The following is an 18,755-nucleotide window of genomic DNA, read 5'->3' on the forward strand; positions in this document are numbered from 1 at the left end:
TTTGCAGATGGCACCAAAATTGGAGATGTAGTGGACAGCGAAGAAGGTTACCTCAGATTACAATGGGATCTTGATCAAAGGGCCACTGGTCTGAGGACTGGCAGATGGAGTTTAGATAAATGTGAGGTGTTGCATTTTGGAAAAGTGAATCTTAGAAGGACTTATATACTTAATGGTAAGGTCCTAGGATAGTGAAGAAGGCATTTGGTATGCTTTTCTTTATTGGTCAGAGTGTTGAGTATAGAAGTTGGGAGGTCATGTTGCGGCTGTACAGGACATTGGTTAGGCCACTTTTGGAATATTGTGTGCAATTCTGGTCTCCTTCCTATTGGAAGCATGTTGTGAAACTTCAATGGGTTCAGAAAAGCCTTACAAGGATGTTGCCAAGTTTGGAGGATTTGAGCTATAGAGAGAGGCTGAATAGACTGGGGCTGTTTCCTCTGGAGTGTCGGAGGCTGAGGGTGACCTTATAGAGGTTTATAAAATCATGAAGTGCATGAATAGGATAATTAGACAAGGTCTTTGCCCTGGGGTGGGGGAGTCCAGAACTAGAGGGCATAGGTTTAGGATGAGAGGGGAACGATATAAAAGGGGGCTAAGGGGCAACTTTTTCATGCAGTGAATGGTGCATGTATGGAATGAGCTGCCAGAGGAAGTGGTGGAGACTGGTACAATTGAAACATTTAAAAGACATTTGGATGGGTATATGAATAGGAAGGGTTTATAGGGATGTGGGCCAGGTGCTGGCAAATGGGACTAGATTAGGTGAGGATATCTAAGAGACAGTAAGGTCTGCAGATGCTGGAGATCAGAGTTGAGAGTGTATTGCTGGAAACGCACAGCAGGTCAGGCAGTATCCAAGGAGCAGGAAAATTGACGTTTCGGGCCAGAGCCCTTCATCAGGAGTGAGGCCAAGTAGAGGAGAGGACTTGGGGAGTACAGTGAGAGGTGGACTCACTGAGATCTTTGTAGAGAGAGGAGAACTTCTTCAAGGTAAGCATCCTTGGAAGAGGCTTTGCAGCAAGGTTAAAATCAGTTAGGAGACAGTGAGGTCTTCAGATGCTAGAGATCAGAGTTGAGAGTGTGCTGCTGGAAAAGCACAACAGGTCAAGCAGCATCCGAGGGGCAGGACAGTCAACGTTTCAAGACAGAGCCCTTTATCAGGAATGAGGCCTCATTCCTGATGATAGGCTCTTGCCCAAAACATCGATTTTTCTGATCCTCGGATGCTCCCTGATCTGCTGTGCTTTTCCAGCAACACACTCTCAACTAGGTTAGGATATCTGATCAGCATGGACAAGTTGGACCGAAGGTCTGTTTCTGTGTTATACATCTCCTCGACTCTATGACTAAGACTTAAGTGGAATCAGAAAGTAGACAAATGCTGACATAAATCACCATTGGCTGAACCTTGTGTTTTTTTGGCTACGTCTGAGTTGCACTGTGTTTTTTTTAAGGCTTTTGTTGGTCTAAGGCAGGTTACCTCAATGTACTTTACCATAACACATAGGAGAAGAGATGGGCCACTTAGCCCATCAAATCAGTTCTGCCATTCAATGAGATCATGGCTGATCTAATAACCCTCAACTCCACTTGCTGCCTTTTCCCTGTAACCTTTGATTCCCTTACTAATTAAAGATCTGCCATCTCAGCCTTGAATATACGTAACAAGCCAGTCCCAAAAGTGCTCTGTTGTTAAAAACAATTCCACAGATTAATGGCTGTCTGAGAAAAAAAATGTCCTTCCTCATTTCTGTACTAAATATAAAACCCCTTACTCTGAGGTTATGCCTTCTGGTCCTAGGTTCCCCCACCAGGAGAAATAACCTTTCTGCATCTGTCCTGTCAAGTCTCCTAAGAATCGTTTCAATAAAGTCATCTCACATTCTTTTATATTCCAACGAGTACAGGCCCAATCAACCCAACTCTCCTTGTAAGACAGTCCCTTCATACCTGGTATCAACCTAGTGAACATATCTCTGGACAGTCTCCAATGCCAACATATCTTTCCTTTGATAAGGGGCTAAAAACTGTTCATAGTATTTCAATCGTATTCTGACCAGTGCCTTGTATAATTTTAGCAAAACCTCTCTACTTTTAGACTCCATTCCTTTTGAAGTAAAATCCAACATCTGTTTGATTTCCTTATTATCCACTGAATTTGGATGATAGCTATTTGTAATTCATGGATTAGGACTCCTAAATTCCTATGTTCCATAGATTTCTCGATTTAAACTATTTTCAGTTTCTCTATTCTTCTTGCTAAAGTGGATATCTTCATATTTCCTCATATTCCATTTGCCAAATTTTGCCCACCCACTTAACCTGTGTATACCCCTCATCAGACTTTTTATGTTATCATCTCCACTAGCCTTGCAACCTATTGTGTCGTCTACACACTTCCCTATAGTACATGCCCTTGCCTCATTCACATCATTAATATATATTGTAAATAATTGTTGCCCAGCACTGATTCCTGTGGCACTCTCCTAGTTACAGGTTGCCATCCTGAAAATGTCCCTCTTATTCCAATTCTCTGTAGGTTAGCCAAACCTTTATCAGTGCCGCATACATTCTACAACACAATGGGTTCTTGTCTTATTAAGTAGACTAATGTATGGTATCTTATCAAACACCTTCAAAAATCTAAATATATTACACCCAATGCTTCTGTGTTATCGATCTTGCATTTTACTTCCCTGAAAGAATTCTAGTAAATTTCTCGGAAATGATTTCTCTTAATCAAGCTGACTCTGCTTGATTATATTATGCATTTCTAAATGTTTTGCTATTACATACTTTATAATAGCCAATAAGATTTTCCCAATAACAGACATTAAGCTAATTGGCTATAGTAACCTTTTTTCACTTGTTTCCCTTTTTAAATAAATGTAGTACATTGGCAGTTTTCCACACATCTTATACTTCTCCAGAATATAAGGATTCCAGGAAAATTACTACTAGAGAACCCACTATCATTGCAACAAACTTGCCTCATTAAGCACCTACCTCTCCCATGACGTATCTTAAGTTTGATTTCTGTCCAACTTTTCCACGCACCCTTCCCAAATAACTCGCCACTTGACAGATATCCATCAAAACACGCGCGTCACTTGTACCCATGTAATCTTTGAAAGCCCATTGTGCACCTGGACAAGCACTGTCAGTTCAGAACTGCCATGCATGTTTGCTGACATAGGCCCGGATGTGGCAGATAGTGAGAAGTCATTGCTTTGCTCTATGACCATGGACTCGGAGGCCCTGCTGGATAGGGTGATGCCAATGTGGAGTTCCCTCCACACCCCCAGGACAGCAGTCATGACACCAGACAATGCCACCAGGCCTTCTCCCCTCTTCCAGAGTAATTGTCACCATCTCTTCTCTGATACCTCACGTCAATCTGCCTCTGTATCTACCTTCGATGCTTTACCATTTTCACCATTGCCTGCAACATCTTCCCCATTTGCTGTTTTTTTTTATTCATTCGTGGGATGAAGATGTCACTGGCTAGGCCAGCACTTGTTACCCATTCCTAAATGCCCAGAGGGCAGTTGAGAGTCAACTACACTGCTATGGTTCTGAAGTCACATATAGACCAGTCCAGGTAAGTTTCATGACAGTTTCCTTCCCTAAAGGACATTTGTGAACCAGATGGGTTTTTCCAACAATTAATAATGGTTTTATAGTCACCATTAGACTCTTAATTCTAGATTTTTTTCTTAAAATCAAATTCCACCATCTACCATGGGGGATTTAAACTCAAGGCCCCAGAACATTGCTTGCGCCTCTAGATTAATAGATAATACCACTAGGCCACTGCTTCTCTGTTACACATCCCAACACCGACAAAGGTAACCCTGCTGTCCTTAGCACAGCCTACTCACTCACTTAAGACATCTCCCAACAGTAGTAGCTATGTCACCAACTTTCGCCTCTCATAATACTTCCATGTCTAATATTCGATGAAGAAAACAGCACACAATAGGGCAGAAGAAGGGTCATGCGCTGCCTGTCATTTGGCTTCTCATCCCTAATGAAGTGGAGACCCTGATTCTGACAGCCCTGAACAGGGCCTGGACTGGTATCAAAAGTTGCCCATGACTTACTGTATCAGTAGCCTAAGAGCAAAAGCTAATCCCCTCGACCTGATTGAGGCATACTGACAACAATGACAAGCTTCTTGATTTTGTGTCCGCCCTAAATGGCACTGCGTTGTAGCATTACTGTGAGCCTGGAATCACTTGTTGGGATGGCAAAGCAAAATATCAAAAGATGCAGCCTGGTCCAGCCTATGGATCAACGTGATGTGCCACTGCTGGAATCAGTGTGTGTGGGGAATGACTGATGGTGTTCCTCATGGAATTAACAGGTATTCAATACCAATTCTCGTACTTTTCGGCAAGACCTTGGTCAATCCAATAAAAGCCCAACTATTATCTCTCATCCGCCCATCCAGGAATGATGTTTATAAAAACCAGGAGGGATTTTCTATCATTTTTATTTACCTCTTTTTAATTATCATCTAACATTGATTTATTTCAAATTATATTTCGTTCACATTTGTCATCTTGATTTTCTCACTCACCTACTTCTCTCATTCCGTTCATTATCATTAAGAATTTTTGTTTTATATTCCTGTTCCTCCATTTTATTTAGTTTTACTATCTAGCTTTGTTTCAGCCTTTATGACTTCGTTAAAACTGTTAATTTTCTATCATTAATTGCATTGTCAGTTTCTAATTTCATCATTGATTTTTAACTTTTTTTTCATTCTTTCTTTAGTTTGATGTTCCCTGTTATCCTTATGTTTCTCTTGTCTGTGAGCATGGTCATTCATCACCTGTACAATGCTCAGAATTTCTAAGTGCTGATTTTTCCTGTCTCCAAATCTTCCACTTCAATTAGGCATCCATAGAATAAATAAATTACCTCAATTGTAAATAATGTGAAATGATATTTTGGTGTTATTTTTGTTTATTCTTTAAAATCTGATTGAAGATTTGTAGCTCGGGTATCCGTTGTTGTGGTTCTGCTCGCTGTTCTGCTCATTGTTTATTCTTGTACAATGGTTTTGTTTGATCACTTATCTTCCTGATCTGTCAGCTCTGTGTACCTCTGTGTAACCTACTTTCCCCTGTGACCTTAGTTCTACCTTTTCTGTCTCTGTGGTCACAGGGTGGATATGAATGAGGATGCTTAAGCTCTCCTTTGTCCATCCATGCAGAAATAACCTACAGTTCCTATTCAGCAGCTAACTCATTTTTAAAGCTGATTTCAAGGTTTTGCCATTACTCGTTATCATATGTGGGAGTCTACCTTGTGTGTTCATCTCTTTTGTTTAGATAAGAAATTGTCAGCATCTGTCTGAAATTTCATCATTTTCTACTCTGCTGTTAAAGTACTGCAGCTTATTTTGTAGTAATCTTCTGGGTCTGCTTCTTCTATATTACTAATATCTTCAGTGCACCTTGGAGGATCCCTGACATTCATTCCTTTCCAAAGCTAAAAAGTCTGTTTCTCAACATGTTTCTTCGAATTCTGGCAGTTATCATGATGGGTTTCTGTACCACTTTAAGGGATTTAATATTTCTTGGATGAAATATTTAAAAGTGAGTTAAAAACGAATTTAAAGGTTTTATTTTGCATTCCAGTAACCTCCAGTTACTCCCATTTATCTTTACGCTCTTAGATATGACTCCTATCCATGTCTTCTCTCCTTGTGTTGAACAGTTGTCATAACTTTGATGTCACAAGTTCATTCATACAAATAAACAGATTCTTGCTTCTGTTGGTATTGTTGTAGTTCAGTGTTGTCCTCTGGATTTCTTACTGTCCTTTCAGGACTAACTCGCCTCCAGGCTTTCTGTCTAAATTTGAGTTATGTTAGAAATAATCATATCACTAGCACAAGATGGCCATGCTATTTTATTTTAATATGCAAGTTAGTCTAAATTATTACAAGCTGTTAGAAAGACAGATGGTAGGTGTGGTTAATAGTGAGCCCTTTCCAATCTGCCAAAACGTAAGCCATATATTTGTTTTACTGTCCTTTTAAATATTATCTCGTTCACCATTGAATTCAGTCTGCTGGAACTCATTTCACCCCTGACATGTTCTTAAAAGTCATCAGATGGAAATGATCTATTATTCATATGGCTCCAGGATAAATTGAAGGGAAATATTCTAGGGGTGACACAACTACATCTGCTATTCAACAAACATTGTGTGAGTGCTGTGAGATTTTCTGTTCACAAAACGATGTATCCTTTCTATTGATACACCATTTCAGGTGTAAGATGTATAGGAACAATTCAGATTTACCTTAATAGACCTGTCAATGCTAGATGGCCAAATTTATTTTAAAGTTAGAAATATCATTTAATGAATGTTTCACATGAACATGAAGCAAAATGACTGAACTTACATATTAAATAGATTGTCACCTTTACAGTTTGGTAAGGTGATTCACTGATTTGCACCATTGTATGAACAAATTATTAATAATATGAAGCATCGTGCCACAAAATTTTTCTTTTTTAGTCAAGCTGTTAGCTTAATAATTATTTCAATATATTGATGATGCACAGATTTAATGATAAAATTAATTTCTTAATCTTATAGAATATAGAACATAGAACCGCACAGCACAGAAATAGGCCCCTCAGTGTACCATGAAGCCATTCTAAACTAATCCATTTACCTGCACGTCGTCTGTATCCCTTTATTCGGTGCCTGTTCATGTGTCTGTCCAAGTACTTCAGTTCTCTGCCCAAAGGCAAGTCCGATCCATCACGTCATATTGTCCCCCACGGGTACAGCAAAGTCCTGAATCCACTCCAGCTTGATCCTCATGATCAACCCCATCATTCACCTAATCCACATCGGCCGTCTGGCCGAATAAGCTGCTAAAGGCTTCAGGAGAACACCATCAGATTAGCAAAATGGAAAGACAAATGGAAGGAATGATTTAATGTGGAGAAGCACATAATAATATGTTGTGGAAGGAAAATCAAATGTACAGAAATGGAAAGATACTCGAAGGGTGTGGCTGAACAGAAACCAAGGGGGTCCAATATATAATTCCTTGAAAGTAGAAAGCAGCTGTATAAAGCCATAACAAAGCCGAAAAGAATTTTTGATGTTGCTTGCAGAGGTTTAAAGTAGAAGACCAAATAGGCACTAGTAGAATTTCAAAGGCTTTAGCTAAAACAAACTATACGTTGTATTCTGGACACAGCACAAAATAAAAGAGCTATTAAAGTCATTAGATTAGTGTGGATTGAAGAAGAATGATGTGCAAATTAAAAACCATAGTTATGAGAAACTTGAAATTACTGAAATCAACAAAAAATTATTGTCAAAATGGTTGTGGTTATAGAAATGGATAATTTTCAGTTTATTACAGCTTTAAATAAATAGGCTACTAAACGCTCACAAAAATAAATATCCTATTTATCGGGATGATACTTGGACTGTGGGATTGAGCTGCTGGGGTGTTTAACCGTGATGCTGTCATTATAATTTGTCTTCGTGCTTAAGGCAATAATGAATAAATAATTGAAATTTCTCTTCAAAATTCTCTTTGTTGAAACCTGGTTTGTTGTGGTTACAAACTAGTGTCCTGAGTCCTTGTAATGCACTCTATCTCTCTCTCCACAGCATAGCTGTCAATCCGATGGTAACTCCATGTATTTCCATGGGACTGAGGGCACTGATTTTAACTTTGTAACAACCAGGGATGTTGATCTTTGGACTGAAGGCATTGTAACACAGTGGGTGGAAGAGTTTGAAAGTCAGCCTGCAGGGTAAGTGCTTGTTATCTCCAGTATTCTGAATATGTGTACAGTTATCTAGGGGATAAGTGAGATTCAAAAGAGAGTTGCATTAGCCCCAAACATACATATTTAAAATGCAGCTGCATTACAAAGAATTTTGCTGAGAGAAAGAATTAAGTATTGGTGGTAGGATGTAAAGGATCCTTTGGAAATAATATTTTAACTCTTTATTGCTATTACAACTTCAGAAGGAAATAAACACAACTATTCACTTCATAGCATGAAAACAACTAAATCATCTTCTCTCAGTTCTCTGCTGCATAGCTTCGCTGAAAGGTTTTCTTTACTCTCACTCATAAAAAAAAGCACTTGACAGCATAGGGAATTTAATTCCCTTTACCTATCCTCAGTGCCTACCCTCATTCAATTGATTGCACAAGGATATCCACGCAACACTTTCCCTAGAGATTTTAATTTTCAGTTAACTCTGAGAATCTATAATATTTGAGCTATCAGCAATTTTAATTTTTTGTATTCTGCATGTAGTGTAGGGGAAAATTTCATATTTCCAGCTTCTGCAGCATTTGAAGGGAAATATTTGTTCTCTTCTATTTGTAGCAAAATTGGAACTGCATGAATAATGGATTTGTGTTTTTACTACAAACAGTTGTTTACAGCTATCATTCCCTTAAGACTAATTACTGTTTTCTATCATCACAATGAATTAAAAATGTGTACAAATTCTGAATGCTTAGAAAGGTCAGACCAGTGAGGTAGCTACCTCCTTGTGTAGTTCAATTTACATGTGGAGCCTTAACACTGTTGTTTTATCCATAACCGCCATCTATATTATTACCTTCATTTGCAACTTATTCTGTATTCTTTGCTTCTCTCATTCAGGAATCCCATCCATCTCCATGCCCTTTTTTGTACATTCCAGCCTTCTGATTAATTCCTTGTGCATCCCTTCTCCCTTTGCTGCATCCCTTCTCCCTTTGCTGTCCAATTGCTGGCAATCTTAGCTGTCTCAGCCTTGAAGACCGAAACATTCTCCAGTTTTATAAACCTACTCAAAATCTAGCTCTTTAGCTATGTCTTCAAGCACCTATCCAAATTCTTCTTAAGATTTTGACACCAAGCATAATAATGCTGTAGAATGCAGTACATGAGTTAGTACAACAGTAACATGGAGCTGAAATTTTATTGAAAGATCAACACCCTGTCATGAGGCGCACTTCTGCATCCTAACCCAATATTATGGCACACCTACAGCCAATTGACAGTTCAGCCACCTGTATTTAAAAATAGGTTGTATTGGTGTTTGAAGAAGAATTGAATAAAAGGAAATCAGAACATGGAAATTATGTTAGAGCAGCACTTGTGGTGGAAAGTGGACAGCAAAATGAATTAGTTGGACCTAACCACTTGTTTTCATTCTGTAATATCTATGTAATTCTTCTATTGTTATTTGTTGATGGCTTCCCTCTCCTGCTGTATGCAGTGCCTGAGGGATAGTTACTGTAGTAAAGGTGTCATGTAAGTGTTAATTATTATTGAAGATATGGAGACAGTTTAGAATTATTGTCCCCAACAAAGAACATGCTTACTGTAGTTTTCTTTACAATTACTTGCATTTATTTTTGTTGAATGCTGTGTAGATAAAAACTGTCCAACTCCAGTGGCAGCGTGTACGTTTGAGTGAATCCGTGTAATGTATTAAAACAAAAGTCAACAATATTGGCAAATGATAAAAGTATTTTGAAATTTTAAAAACAAACTTTAATTAATTAATCAAAGTAAGGATCATTTTTATTTGCCCACTATTATCATGTTATGCTGTGAAAGGTACTGTATAAATGCAGATTCTTTATTTCTTGATATCTGTATCTGATTAATGGCCTCATCAAAATATGAGCATATCTTTCTTACAAGGGCTAACTAACAAACCAGTGCATTCCTAGGATTTTCTGTTTCATTTCCAGCATTTGGCATTTGCGTTTATTTTATTTGTCTCTTTCTCTTATAATAAATGTCAGAACTTGATATCGATGTTCAATTCAGCATTGGTACACAAACAATGTCTTCTGGTTGAGAATCCAGGATTCCACTGACATGAAGCTTTTAAACAGATCTATGAGAGAAAAGTCTTGCTGTTTAAACTACTGACCTGTTGTAATCTATGCAGTTAGACACGCTCTTATCTTTCGTCTGGACTGACCAGATCTCCAATTAGTGATTTGTTTTGCAGTGCAAATCATCAACTTAATCCCTTTCTAACCTGGTATAGTATTTAGAATCACTTGTTAATCCAGGTATTTATTTCTGAAAATCATCAATGTCACTTTGTTGTAAACATTTTCTATAGAAAAAAATTATTCTGTTCACTCAAATATCTGTTAGCAAACTCACATTCCGCAAGTTGTATCCTTTAAACCCCAGGTTTATGTTTCATTCCTTGCCCAGCACTAATAAAAGTGTGTTTACATTAACATTCCAAATACTTATTTTCATCAAGCCTGTCAGATTATGTTGGGACAACCTCATGTAAAACTATATTTGCTCAATTTTCAGCTCTTGTGTGTTGCTGTTGATGTTTATAAAGGAAGGTGTTGTTGTGGCTGTAATTAAAAGTGCAATGCAGAAGCAGTCCAAGCTGGCTGACTGTTGCATTCTTTCTCTCTACAGCTGGGAAATTTCAGGAGCTGTCATTGGCACTGAGTGTGGTATAGTGGAGTCAGGCTCATCTCTTGTATTCCTCAAAGATGGAGACAGAAGTATTTGCACACCATATCTGGATACAACTAATGATGGAAACCTCAGGTTTTATTTCAGCATGGGTGAGTGAACAGAAAAGAAGGAAACTTAGTGGAGCATGATTGTTTGGTTGAACTTTATATTCAATTGCTTTGAAATAAAATACTTTGATTTTCATCTAAAAAATGTTTTCTTGGTCACTTTCAAAAAGCTTGGTGAAGCACGTGTGCAGAAAATCATTCTCTTCCATATGTAAATGAAATAACATAAAACAAAAGAAATATGCTGATATATCCTTAACTCTGCTATAATGTGTTTGAATATTGGGCAGTGCATGCACACCAAATAGAAAAAATGATTGTGCGATATGGTAAATTAATGTTACTTCTGCAATTCTCAATTATAATTTCTGAACTCACATCAGTGTGTAATTGTTTCAGCCAGGAGCTGAGTCAACAAGAATGGGAACTCTGTGGAGGAAATGCATAATTGTTTTGTTTGTATTAGCTAAAAACGTATGCAAAAGAAACGAGGCTACACAACAATGGTAACCCCAATTAAAAGGGCTTCGTGATAAGATGATGTGAAGACAGATAGTTAAACTCAATATGCCTGTATAAACGATAGGTATAAACATCCGTTTCCCACTTTTACAGAAACACAGGAACAAACCCCAATTAAATGAGTCTTAATGATAAGATGCTGAGAGGGGTGGTACAAATGGAAGGAGTAAATAATGGTTAGGCAAGGATGTGCCCACAGCAGGATAAGGTCAAATGGCCTTGAGAATAGGAATGAGCATTTATTTCACAGACGAGACCGGATAAGACACGAGATAAACAGGAGGAATGGGTACCGGTCTTAGGGAAGTGGAGGATATAAACGGGGGGGGAAACAATGAAATAAGAAAAAAAAATGTGGGAACCAAATTATATAACTATCAAGTATTTGTTGAATTCAGTGTGTCTTGTCCCTGCCTTGTGGACATCACACCCATTTGCAACTGTGAAATAAAGGGCACTACTGATTCAAATCTTGTCTCGGACTGAAATCTTGTCTCAGTGAGTGAGCTTTGTTTCTCACATGATTAAGTCACTTTTGGGAATGAATAGCAATGTTTGTGCAAAATAAATACTTAATACAAGACCCCAACAAGGTACAGGCTTTTTTCTTTAATTCCTCCTATTTTTCTGGAATTTTCTCCTTCTCGTTAGGAATAAATATGAATGGCCACAGACTTGAGACCAAGACTCTATACTTCTGTTTTGAATTTTGAATTTTACAATCTAGAACTGTATTGCAAGACTTTCCTCTGATATATCTTTTAGTTCTGATTTATTCAGTGTAGAGACATGGTACATTCAACATCCAGCAATCTTGCAATCATCCTTAATATTAGGCTACTTTAGAAACAGATAAATTAAGGAAAAGAAATGTGCCATTAAGCCCATTTATCTGTCCCAACATTCAATTAGACTATTACTGATCTTCTATCCACAATGCCACTTTTCCACATTGTTTCCATTCTCATTATGCCATTAGTCTCCAGAAACCTATCAGTTTCTGTCTTGTACATATTCAGTTATTGATCTTTCATACTTTCTGAGGTATGTAATTTGAAAGATCTGTTACCCTCGCTGTGAAATTCCTCTGCTTCTCTACCTTAAACAGCCTTAATCCTTATTTGAGATTATACCCTTGAGTCTAGAACTCGAGGGAAACAACCCATCCATATCTATTCTGCCTCAACCACAGAAGAATTTATAAGTTTCAATGAGATCACCCCCCATTCTTCAAAACGCCAGAGATAATGTAACCAGTTTCCTCAATTTCTTCTCATAAAACAATGCCACCATCTCAGGGATTAATCTTGTGAACTTCGTTGAACTTTCTCTTTGTCAAGCATATCCTTCATTAGATAGGGAAACCAAAACTCTATAAGGTACTCCAGGTGCAGTCTCACCAAGGGTTGTATACAATCACAGCAAGTGGCTTTACTACTGTATTCAAATCCCTTGAAATGAATGTCAACATATAGTTTGCCTTCCTATTGCTTTCTTCCTGCTGCCAGCTTTTAGTGGCCCATGGACAAGGACACCGAGATCTCTTTCAACATTCGCACTTCCCAATATCTCACCACTTAAGAAATATTTTGACTTTCTGGGGGGTTTTTTTCTGCCAAGGTGAATAGCTCCACCCTCATTTATGTTATATTCCACTTGCCATATTCTGTCCCAATCACTAAACCTATCCAAGTCCGCTTGAAGACTCCTTATATCTTCCTCATTATTTATATTCCCAGTTTGGTGTCATCAGCAAATTTGAAAATATTAAAAATGATCCCTACCTGCAAATCATTTAAAAGCCCATATCCTCTAAACCTTCCTATTCATGTACCCATCCAAATGCCTTTATATGTTGTAATTATACCCGCCTTCACTACTTCATCTGGCAGATCATTCCATACATGCACCACCCTCTGCGTGAAAAAGTTACACCTCAGGTGCTTTTTAAATCTTTCCCCCTCACCTTAAGCCTATGCTCTGAGTTTTGGACTCCCCTACCCTCGGAAAAGGACCTCGACTCTTTACTCTATCTATGCCCCTCATAACTTTACAAACCTCTCTAAGGTTACCCCTCAGTCTGCGACATTCCAGGGAGAAAAAGACCCTTTCCCTATAACTCAAACCCTCTAGTCCAACATCTTTGTAAATCTTTTCTGCACCTCTCAAGTTTAACAACATCCTTCCTATAGAAGGGCAAGTAAAATTGTATGCAGTATTCTAAAAATGGCCTTCTGAATAGGTTTGGTTAACAATATTCTTTTCCCTGCCTAAGGCCAACAACTTTAATTTTTTACGTGACTTTAGATCTTAGCACAGAAAATATCAGTTAAATATTAACCAGCGAACATACTTTGCAGGAGATATTGACACTTAATAATACACCATTCTGCAAATTCACTCTGTTTGGGATCTCTTTGGAATTATACATGTATAAAATGCTAAATTGATGGAGCAATATTATTTTGTTGCATCGATAAACCTGGCCAAATAATGAGTCCTAATAAAAATTGAACTAAACATTGGCTAATTTATATTGGCATATAGTATGCCCAGAAGTTGTCATTAGGTAGTTTTTCCTGGTATCCATCTCTACACTGGAAATAAATTGTATCTCTTTCTATCAGGGAGTAGTTCATGTAATCCTGGGGATTCATATGAACATGATGTCACGCTCTATGCCATGGTTGAGGGTAGAAAAGAGCATGTTTTGGATGTGTTGCCTTTTTCATCCTACAGGGTAAGTGGAATTGCTTGTATATAAAATGCCTAACTTTAATTAATCAGTGTTTTATTGTAATATGTGTGTATTGTGTATTTGAGTGTGTATGGATAGCATAGATCCTCCCACACCATGATACCCGGATCTTAAATTAACAGTTTATCTTCGAGCTCATTCATTCAATGAAAGTAAGGTCAGGAAACATAATGTTATAGAAATGGGATACAGGTTCAATCTTTAATTTCTGCATTGCCAAATTTCTAATCACTGCCACATCCGCAAAGAAGTGCGGCAGTTAGAGTGAGGTCAGATTCTCCAGGATAATGGAAAAGTGAAGAGAGAGTTCTCTGCCATTACTCATCAGCCACATGTGAATGAACAGCTTTGCGAGGAATCTACATGCAGGTGACAAACTGGAACCGCTGTCATAGGAGGTGTGCACCCAGGGAGACCAGAAAATTAATTAAGATTCTTTTTTTAAAAAATTCAAGTATTCGTAACTTTAACCAATAAGAAAATGTACTTTATGACTGCAAATTATTGAGGATTTTCAATGTTAATATTTGCACATGCACATATTACAGAACAATTAGCTACTTAGGATGAGCAAAGAAACTTTTTTCTATGTAGCATCTCATTGCCCAAAGGTTAATGATTATAACTCAATACCATAATATCACTGAGGATGCAAGCACCAAGAACTCCCTCTACGAGTATAGGGATATAACCTATTCTATTGCTGCTAATTTACACCACAATCTAACCAACAGACATAATCAACCCAAAGCAAGGGCTCTAAACAACAAAATTGTGGTCATTATAAGTTCATCTGTGCTCTTCCTTGTGATTGTTGCAAATCAGTGAGAATCAACTGCTGCATTACCCATTTGGACAGCTCGGATAGTGACAGCATATTCTATAGGGTTACCAAATTAAATATCCTCCTTTCTATGTGTCACGCTGTTATATATTTTGTTGCATGATGCTTCTGTGAATCATCTTGGGATATTTAATTATGTTAGAAGTATTATATATACAAATATAAATCAGTGCTGTTATTCCTTCTTAACTATAATTTAGAAGCAGAAACTTTAACTTGTGTCCATATAAAGTTAGTGTTGACGATTTGAGCCCCACTTCAACCATTTGATGTAAATAAGACAATTTCCTGACCCTTTGTCAACTGTGACATTACAGAATTAATCAACCAGGGGGTAAAATCTACAACTTTATTCCCTCATTTTGTCCCATTTTACTTATTTCCAAGAGTTTGTCTCAGATCAGAAGGGGTGTGAAATGTGAAATTTTCTTTGATACAATTGCAGTGTACCCAAGGTCCTTAACAGTCATCAATATTTTTACTATTATGTTTCACCTGGATATCTAATACTTGACAGTGTCTGGCTAACTTCAATGAATGTATAAACATGGCAATATTCTCTGCACACATGGGTTTAAATTAAAGAAATAAAAGAGTGTCTGCCTTTTAACCTATTGGTATTATTTGCAGAAACCAACCCTAGTTTCAGTTGCTATCAGTCCAGAACTCCAGACATCTGCCACAATGTTCTGCTTGAAACAGAAGAGCCACCGAGGATTGAATAGGAATGTGTGGGCTGTGGACTTCTTCCACATTCTACCTGTCATGCCACCATCACCTTCTCACTTAGCAGAGTTTTCTATCAATATGGGCTGTGGATCTCTTCAACCAGGCAACAGGTAGCAGCATGTTAATCACCTGGTAACATTTTCTTAGGTTGGCAATTTGCTTAACAGCTTATAACATGGTACATAGTCCCTTATGATGACCCAAGAGTAAATGTCTTGCCAATTGTGACTATAAGCCCTGCAGACCAGAAAATACCCTGGTTTAACCCTCTGATCACTGGATTGAGTTTTCTTTATCATTATTGAGCTATTACGCATTCAGAAATTGCAGTCAAAAAGTGTGGTGCTGGAAAAGCACAACTGGTCAGGCAGCATCAAAGAAGCAGGAGAGTCGACATTTCAAGCATAAGCTCTTCATCAGGAACATTCCTGATGAAGAGCATATGCTCAAAACATCAACTCTCTTGCTCCTCGGATTCTGTCTGACCTGCTGTGCTCTCCCAGCACCACACATTTTGACTGATCTCTAGCATCTGCAGTCCTCACTTTCTAAAATTCAGAAATTGCACACAACTGAAGTAACAAGCATCTTCATTTCTCCAAACAATAATGAATCATTACTGCTGTGCTTCATGATTGGATAATTTCCATTACTATTGAACATCCATTGGTGTGATTGTTAAAGTTGTCAACGTGAAGAGCTCTGAAACTATCTGCACTAACTAAAACTTCACTAGTAGCTGCTTTCAGTGACATGCTTTCTTGTTTAAATATATATAGCTGCAGACTGTTGCTCAACACACAAGTTTAAATTCAGAATATCTAGGGGTGTCACCAGAAAAACAAGATATAGCCCAAATCGGAGACCTAGAGCCACACAGACCTGGAGTTATACTTGGAATATGAGGCAGAATCTCTATCTGCCTAAGCCCACACTTTTGTTGCCCCATGATTGAGAAATATTTGCATGATTAGGCCGACTACCTGCAAATGTAAGGGTCCTCAACCACATTTTGCTTGTATAAGGCAAAATTGATCTCCTTTTTCTTAACCGTAGTGGGGTATGAGGCAGACAAAACTTTTGCTTACATTTTTTCCAGGAGCATGTTACTAGTCCGTTATCCCTTGAAAATGGTCACTCCACAGAGCTAACCAGGAGACTCTTCTGCACCTACCACCTGCCAAAAGCATAGCAAAAGGATTTGAGGGTTGGAAATAAAGCTGCTTCTGCATGTTTTGAAGCACCTTCTATGGCCATCAAACCCTCGAGTGGGACTCAAAACCAGAGTTTATGTATCACAGACAGGGACATTACCCTTACTCTCCAAGACCTCATCTCAAAGCCTAACAGGATACATGAATTCTTTGGCCATTGCACCTGTTCAGAAAAATAACTTACTTGGGATCAATTGCCCTTCCTTTGCAAAGCTTTGAAACTTTTCAGAAATTCTCTGGACAATTCCTGTCAGCTCCCATTAGCTCTGCTGATGCTGTATAAGACTCCATAGGCTTTATAGCCTGAATTTAATAGTTCCTTGGCCCCAGTTAACTCTATTAAATCATTCTTTGCGCAGGATAGTGATGATGATTCAATTTTTAACAATTTTGTTTCTGCAACATCAGCGTAAGTCTGGAGTTTTCGACAAATCATGGACGATCGTGGTCTCTACTGCACATGGAGTGTTTGCCTGATCTATGCACAGGCCCACACCATCCCCACAGCTCTGTTTATTCTTCTGAAAATTATAGTGGGTAAGGATCTAACTTAAGTTCCATTATTATCTTTGATTTTTAAAAAAACTTTAAATGACTACACTTTAATGTAGAATGACTCTTCCCTTTCTCGATCCCTCTCACTACACCTCACCTCCCTCCTTCATGCCACTCCACCAGTAGCAAGCTGCACAGTGGAGTAGCAATAGTTGAAAAGAAGTTAAATGAGAGTGATCAAGGAACTTAGTTGGCTCAGTAACTGTTCAGTCAGATGGGAAGGTGTCTCTCCATGCCATACTTTTGCGCATTTTTGAAATCACTGAACTAATAAAAATGTTAATATTGAAGAGGTCATTTTATGACAAGTATGTTGTCTTGTGTTAAAGGTGGAGTCGTATAACCATTCCTCTGCCATATGCAGCACTCACCACTGGCACTAGGTTTCGTTGGAGCCAGATGGGCCCTGTCGCTGGAAATATGTGGGCAATTGACAACGGTTAGTAACATTCAGCTTTTGAAATTTAAAAGAATATTTGAAAATTAGCATGATTGCAAGTGATCATGTTCAGCTACTTACTTTCTTGCATTTTTCATTTGGTTTATTTGAATTGTCAGTCTATTTTATTGAAAATCTCTATTATGAATATAAATAATAGCTGATAGTCCGCTGTAAAGTCCCACAGATATGCTACTATATATCACAGCAATCTTTTTAACAATGATTAATTTTTTAGTTAGTATTGTCTTTTATGAAAACAATGTTTTAGGGAAAACAGTATCTCTAAGTAGCTCATGGTTTAAATGTACACCTTTGCTTAAAACTCAACCAGAGAAACCGGAAGGTTCCGTATTCCTGATCAAAAATGGTCAGGGTGAGAACATGTTGAGATTGATTTTCCAAGCCTGATATTGTCCCTGCACTGGGAAACAGCTGGTCATGGTTCTCATTCCTGACCACCAGCCAGAAACTCTTGCCTGAACTCTGCATGTGATCTACCATCACAGCAACAATCACAATCTTGTCTGAAAAAGTGGCCACACTTGTGAAGTATTATAGAGTGAAAGTTGCCTGTGAAATTTTAAAAACAAATTAGTTGATTCCTTCAGTAGAAGAAAATAAGTAAAGGTTAAAAAAATTGATTAAATAATAGTGACACAAATGTTTGGCATCAACCATATCACTGCTGAAAATGTGTTGCTGGAAAAGCACAGCAGGTCAGGCAGCATCCAAGGAGCAGGAGAGTCGACATTTAGGGCATGAGCCTTTCTTCAGGAATGGCATCTGATCTCCAGCATCTGCAGTCCTCACTTTCTCCATCAACCATATCACTGTTCATATTTCTTTTGATGGATTCTTCCTGTTCTTAAATGTTAACAAAATGTTCAGTTGTAGAGGGCAAAACAGATAATCTTTGTTACTCAGAGTAACCTTTTTATCAATGTCACATGTTTTTCCAGTTTATTCCTATTGCCAATTTTGTAAACCAACTTTAGTTCAAGCTGACATTGCAATAGTTTGATCTTTGGGATGTTTTATTCCTTCTGCAGTTTACATTGGCCCTGCATGCTACAAATTGTGCTCTGGCCGAGGTCGATGTACCACCAATGGATGCAAGTAAG

The 18,755-nt window shown here is 38.1% G+C and overlaps 1 protein-coding gene across 1 annotated transcript in view; it reads left to right on the forward strand.

Annotated features, from left to right (window-relative positions):
- The window catches only part of reln (reelin), a 376,824-nt gene that overhangs the window by 159,087 nt on the left and 198,982 nt on the right, over positions 1-18,755 (forward strand). Inside the window, exons 11-17 of the mRNA XM_060843157.1 lie at positions 7,660-7,805; positions 10,461-10,612; positions 13,720-13,832; positions 15,325-15,533; positions 17,046-17,174; positions 17,522-17,631; positions 18,684-18,750. Of these exons, the coding sequence (XP_060699140.1) occupies positions 7,660-7,805; positions 10,461-10,612; positions 13,720-13,832; positions 15,325-15,533; positions 17,046-17,174; positions 17,522-17,631; positions 18,684-18,750 (926 nt within the window). The remainder of the gene's footprint in view (positions 1-7,659; positions 7,806-10,460; positions 10,613-13,719; positions 13,833-15,324; positions 15,534-17,045; positions 17,175-17,521; positions 17,632-18,683; positions 18,751-18,755) is intronic.

This window comes from Hemiscyllium ocellatum, chromosome 23 (assembly GCF_020745735.1).
Source record: "Hemiscyllium ocellatum isolate sHemOce1 chromosome 23, sHemOce1.pat.X.cur, whole genome shotgun sequence".
NCBI classification, from domain to species: Eukaryota; Metazoa; Chordata; class Chondrichthyes; order Orectolobiformes; family Hemiscylliidae; genus Hemiscyllium; species Hemiscyllium ocellatum.